The sequence below is a fragment of the Gorilla gorilla genome, chromosome 8 (assembly GCF_029281585.2).
Source record: "Gorilla gorilla gorilla isolate KB3781 chromosome 8, NHGRI_mGorGor1-v2.1_pri, whole genome shotgun sequence".
Lineage (NCBI taxonomy): Eukaryota > Metazoa > Chordata > Mammalia > Primates > Hominidae > Gorilla > Gorilla gorilla.
In genome coordinates, this window is record NC_073232.2 from 144,673,044 (window position 1) to 144,679,043 (window position 6,000).

The 6,000-nt window shown below is 61.6% G+C and overlaps 1 protein-coding gene across 5 annotated transcripts in view; it reads right to left on the bottom strand.

Annotated features, from left to right (window-relative positions):
* The window catches only part of STK32C (serine/threonine kinase 32C), a 109,236-nt gene extending 107,270 nt beyond the window's left edge, over window positions 1-1,966 (bottom strand). For 2 of the 5 annotated variants that reach the window (XR_008669289.2, XM_055354047.2), the window contains exon 1: window positions 1,561-1,966. Coding sequence is in view for 3 of the 5 variants with exons in the window: in XM_055354047.2 (XP_055210022.2) it covers window positions 1,561-1,822 (262 nt within the window). In the remaining 2 variants the exon portion in view is untranslated. Of the gene's footprint in view, window positions 1-906; window positions 930-1,560 lie in introns of those variants that run through there. The other 3 variants (XM_055354045.2, XM_055354046.2, XM_063710589.1) reach the window with 3 other exon arrangements.
* Between the last annotated feature and the right edge of the window lie 4,034 nt (window positions 1,967-6,000).

The window sequence follows — 6,000 nt, forward strand, 5'->3', positions numbered from 1 at the left end:
CGTGAGCCCCACAGACAGACTCTGTGCTTGCTCTTTTTGCCTTTCTAGTGATCCTTGAATTCCGTGACATTAACACACTGTGAACACGCAGGGAAGTCTACCTTACAAAGCTGAAGGCAGCCCAGTGCCACACCATTGTCTCCACTCCCACCCCGGAGAGCACGGTGCTGAGACCCAGAAGAGCAGCCAGCTCTTGGCTGACACCAGCAAGTGCTAAACCAGATGCGTTTCTCAGACGTTCTCTCAACCTGCAGCCAGAAACTAGAGGCAAATCTGCCTCCTGATCAGCTCCTAGTTCACTCTGGGCTTTCTTTACTTTGAATATTTATGTTAAAAACAAAAACATTTATCAAACATTCACCATCGTGAGTTCTGCTGTCCCGAAGTTCAGGACACAGTGACGGGCCACCCTGGAGCGTGTGGGGCCTGGTGTGGCTGGGCCTTCAGCCCTCCTTCTGGGCAGCACACCGTGAATCCCCGGTGCCGTCTCCCGGAGGAACGGCGGTGCACGGCCCCACACTCACCAACGCTGGCCTGACGTCGTATTACTGTAATTTCACATAATGCTTAAATTATTTATCGCAAGTAAATAGCCTGGCTCCTGAGCGCTGGGCTCTAAAATTTTGAAGGATCCATCATACCTCTGCAGGCTGTCTACAAATGAAAAATGCACATTTCAAGTATTTTAAGAAAATGTCAAAAAACATGAAATGTGTCATCAATGTACGATTTTAAATGATTTGCATGTTACCTGTAGAAAAGAGCCGTATGTTTGCATGTGACTGTATTACAGTGCCCACAGGCAGACGCGGCACCACACCTCCCTGCAGGTGCTAATTCGGGGGTCCCCGGGGCCCCCTGGCACCCCGGAAGGTGTCCCTGCAGGCCTGTCCCATGTCACCTCACCTGCCTTCTCTGCTTTCTATGGCGCCCACGGCTGCACGGTCACTCAGGAGACACCAGTCCCCGGGGTTGGCGGCTTTATCTGCAGGACTCAACAGCGCACTCGTTCCTGGCAGGGCAGGTCTTTGCACAACGGCCTGGCCCTGCCTCCAGCGCACATGGGCGAGCAGAGGATGGACACGGCGCGGTCACCAAGGAGACTGAGCCTCTGAGCGGCCGGGCCCCACCACCTGTGGGGCAGGAGCCTCACTCGCACTCGGGCAGCACAGGTGAGCGCCTCTCTTTAACTGCAAAGTACAAACGAGCCCGCACGTGGGCCCGAGCGGATCACGGAAAGCGGAAAGCAGGGCTGCCACGGGCGGTGGGCGGAGGCGCGCGCAAGCCTGGAGCCGCCACAGCCGGGGGGGACCCTCGCCCCGAGGGCCCGGGCCCGGGCCCAGCCTGCTCCTCCTGCGGCGCCGCCACTAGAAACGGAGGACGCGGGCGGGCGCCCAGGACTCGCGTGGGGCCGCAGCCACCCGGCGCGAGCTTCTCCGGAAGCCGAGGCGCCCCGGGAAGCCGTCCCACCGGGGGAACCCCTGCGGGAAAAAGCCGCCCAGCCACGCCCGCCCCTGCGATAGCGCGCGGCCCCCACGCCGTCCCCGTGCCCGCACTCACCGTCCTCCTTGTCGTCAAACACCGGCCTCCGCGCGGTGGCCGCCGACATGGACGAGCCCATCCTCTTCTTCCACTTGCTCCACTGAAACAGGGGGCGCGGCTGCGCGCGGACATCGCCCGAGTCCCGGGCCCGGGGCTGGCCAGCAGCGGGCGGCGGCAGGGCCCAGGGTGCGTCGGAGCCGGCGGGGCGCGCGCGGCCGGGGGGCGGCGAGCCCGGGGACGCCGCGGCGCTGCTGCCCCTGCGCTCGGCGCCACTCCTCATCGCCGGGTCTGGGTGCGCGCCGCAGCCGGAACTCGGGGCATGGCCGGCCCGCAGGGCCCGGAGCGGCAGTGGTGGCGGGAGCGCTCGGGGCCGGCAGCGCCCGCCGTGCGCTCTTCTGGGCGGTGGAACCCGCCCCGTAAACTGCGAGCGCTGGGGGCGGGGCTTCTGGAAGGGGCGGGGCTTCTGGAAGGGGCGGGGGCGGGGCCGAACGCCGGGGCGGGGGCGGGGCGGAGCTGAGCGCCGGGGCGTGGCAGGTGCGGAGCTTCGGGAAGGGTAGGGGCGGGGCCGAGCTGGGGGCGGGGCAGGGGCGGGGCTAGTGCCTGGAGTGTCGCTAGGGACTGGGTGGCCGCCACCAGTCTAGGGATGGGGGCTGTGGTTCGCCGGGACACGGGGACCACGGCTCAGACTAGACGGCGGGTACGAGAGCGAGGGAGGCGGGGAGCGTCCCCACGGGTATCCTGGGGCCCCGGAGGTCGGCGTCCCTGGCACGGGGACTGCTGTGCCCGGCACGGCGGCGGGACCTTCTCGCGGTCTCCGCGGGCCTCCCTCCCCTGCCTTCTTCGTGAAAACAGCCGGCGCGCGGGCTTCCGCGCCCAGTGCGGGGAGCCCTAAACTCCAGCCTTCTGCTTTGCGCAGGGTGAGGCCGGGCTGCAGGCCCGGGATGCGGGCGGCGGGAATCTGCCGGGCAGAGCCCGGCTCACGGTCAGGAGGCTGCAGGCTGAGTCCAAGCGCTGCGCCAGAGGGTGGGGTGGGGCAGGGCGGGCCTGGCTGCGAGCGCGCACACGCGGGCGCCTGGGGTGGGCGCTAAGCCCTGAGCACGTGCGCCCGCGCTCTCGGGCACCCCCGTGCCATCCTCGCGACCCCCGTCCGGCCTGAGACCGCGTGGCCGAGTCGCCCAGGGTCCCCTTGTCCAGATGCGACAGGGGCCTCGGCACTCGGCGTATTTCGGAGGCCTGGGGCGCGGCTTGACCTCCGGGCACCTCTGCCCCTACGCAGGGCCAGGCGCGACCTTGCGCGGAAAGTGCTGGGCGCCTTGGAATGCCCTGGAGAAGGCGCGGCTCTGCATGGAGCCTCGCCGCCTGCCCCTGGCGCTTGTCACTGAAGAATCAGTTTTTGCTACCGGGCTGTTTGACTTTAGGAAGCCTTTACCTCCTTAAGTTCTGCCCTGTAACCAGGACACAAAGACGGGGTCTCTTCCTCCTCGGTGAAATCCTAGATGGGATTTCCTGCTGCCCGCCCGGACGATGAGCAGATCCCCAACCTGGCTCCAAGGCCAGTGTCTCCCGCTCCCGTCCCTCCCACCGCGCACAACTGTCTACCCTGTCATTCAGCCACCGTGAGCCCTGCCTCCCCACGGCCTTTGACATTCAGTGTGGCTGCCCGCCCTAACCGCCTGATGCATGAAATCTGAGCACGGGAAGTCTGTGTGGCTTCTGGGCCAACAGGAGCCCCCATCCCTTGGGGACTACAAGGAATGGAACCATGCCCATCCACCTAGGACATGCACCCACCTGGACATGCACCCGCCTGGACATGCACCCGCCTAGGACATGCACCCACCTGGACATGCACCCGCTTAGAACACGTGGCATGCATTTCACTACCGAGATTTAGAGGGCATTTTTATGGCAGCATAACCTGGGTTACCTGACCAACCAGCCACCGCAGCTCTCCCTGCCTGGCTAGCACAAACGCATCGGTCTCTAACTTCCAGTGCACAGAGCCGAGTTTTCAGCCCTTGCAGCTGCGAAGCTCTGTTCTCTGCTCTCCATCAAAGTTGCCATTCTCCAGCAGGCACGCAGAAGGCAGTGGGTTCAGCACCTGCCTCAGAGGAAGCCCTCGGTGCCCATCCCAGCAGGAGTGGTGAAGGAGCGTTTGGAAGGGGAGGTACCAAGGCAGGGCAGTGCCTGGAACCCTGCGCACCGGGTGCACACATCAGACTCCCCAGGGCTCCTCCCAAAACACGCAGCCTCTGAACATACATCATCGCCTCTCCTCCTCTCCCTCTGACCCCTAAAAGTGGCAGAAAAGGAATAAAAGGTATAACATCCCCACCACCACCTAAGAGGGAACAGGAGAAGGGAAAACATGTTAATGGACTTCAGACAGCGGGTAGAAAGGTGACTCTGAAGACTGGAGAGGCTGAGGACCTGCAGGTAACCAGGACCCCAAAAGGCGGGAGAATGTGAATACAGCCAGAGCCCAGGACGCCTCCCCGGCCCAGGCAGTTGGGGATGGACAGTCCTCTGGTCTGAGGGTCCAAAGGGGCTCTTGACCTAGGGATACCAAGTACTGCAGAAGACAAGAGTGCAGGGGGGCAGAGGGGTTCATGGGGACATCTGCACACTTAACTAGGAGACCCTCCAACCTCACCCTTGCTGTGAGCCTCAAACACCAAGCCAGGCACCTGCCCCTCAGTCAGGAAACAGGAAGGATCTGTAGGGAAACAGCAGCTCCCAAAAGAATGCCGGGTCCTAAGATTTGGCCAGTGCAGATCAGCCCTGGAGGGGCCTGTGGGCTCAGGGCACAACTCTTGTACTGTCCAGGTGCAACCTTTGTACTGTCCAGCCACGGCTCAGGGTCCAGGCAAACACAAGACTGAGCGTTAAGAGGTGCACAGTGTAGGCATGAGACAGGAGGGGTCAGGAGCTGCTGTCCCCAAGAGGATGCCAACCCCTGGTGCCTCATGGGAGGTAGCTCTGAAGTTCTAGGGGGATGCTGGGAGGGACTGAGGCTGGGACAGAGCCAGCTGTAGATGGGAAGGGGCAGTGAGGCCAGTAGAGAATTCCTGAGTTCTCCTGTGTGCCCATGCTGCCCGGGAACGTCAACTTCATTAGGGCAGCGATGGTGTCTGCCCCTTTCAATGACAGGAGACCAAGTGACAATGTGACAGATAAATGCATTCAGTGCACTGACGTCTAGCACGCAGGAGCACACAGGAAGGCACATGGCTGGGCAGCACGTGCATGATCGTGGGACCACTTTAGCTTGGGTAGTCCGGCACAAGTCTCTGAGCAGGTGGCCTTGATGCTGAGGCCGGAGCATGAACAAGTAGCCCAAGGGAGGCCAGGTGTCCGGGTTCCAACAGCAGGAGCTGGCCCTAAGGTAGAAACGAGCTCGTGCGGGAGGACAGGAGGGTCCATGCTGCAGGACAGCAAGTGAGTGGCTGCGGCACGTGCTGAAGGGCGGGGGGTGGTTTGGGGGACAAGGTGCAGTCCCTGACACCAGGCTTCATGTGCATTTGTCCATAATTCGTCCATAAAGCCACGCCTCCTGAGGGACATGCCTTGGACATGGGGCCTCCGTTGCCACATAATTGGCACACGGCTCAGTCACACCGAGATGTGTGCTTCATCTTCTGTCATCATTATGAAATTAACACGTGCTCTGCCCACGCCTTTGTTAAGAGTCCTTTTATTAAATCTCCTCAGATCACACAATTCGTGTGTGCTGTTTCCTGCTGGAAAACACATCTCAGAACTGACCCCCAAAACAGGAAATGGGCTCCCATGGGACTCCGATGCTGGTGTCCACCTATGCGGAGAATCCACGGACAGCCTCCCTCCTGGGAAATGGAAGACAGATGGCCATGGCGCCCTCAGATTCAGCCCTGGCGGGGCCTGGGACTGAGGATTCTTGGAAGGCCAGGGCCTTGGAGCCCACGCGTGGGGACACTTGGTTGCTATGGTGACAGTATTGATTCTAAAGGTCATGTGGCCACCTGGTGACTCAGGAAGGAGCACAGCGACGGAGAACATGCAGGACGGGCTGCAGCCGCTAGGAAGGAGCCCTCGCCCCCACTGCAGTGCGCCGGGGCCAAGCATGAGTTCACCGCTCAGCTCTGCTTAAGGACCCACCACCCCAGCCCCTGCGGCCACCATCATCACGTTGCCTTTTCATCTGTCTACTCCGCCCTTTTCTTCCTCTATAAGGACACTTGTCATTGGACTTAGGGCCCACCTTACTCCAGGATGATATCATCTTGAGATCCTTAACTTAGTTACATCTGCAAAGATCCTCTTTCCAGATAAGGTCACATTCACAGGGCCGGCGCGGACATGTCCTTTGGTGGCAAAGGGCCACCATTTAACCCACCACATCCGTGGGCAGCATGGATTCACCACACTCTACAGCCCCAAAGTCCCAACCATTACAGCAGCAACTCTAAGTCCAAAATC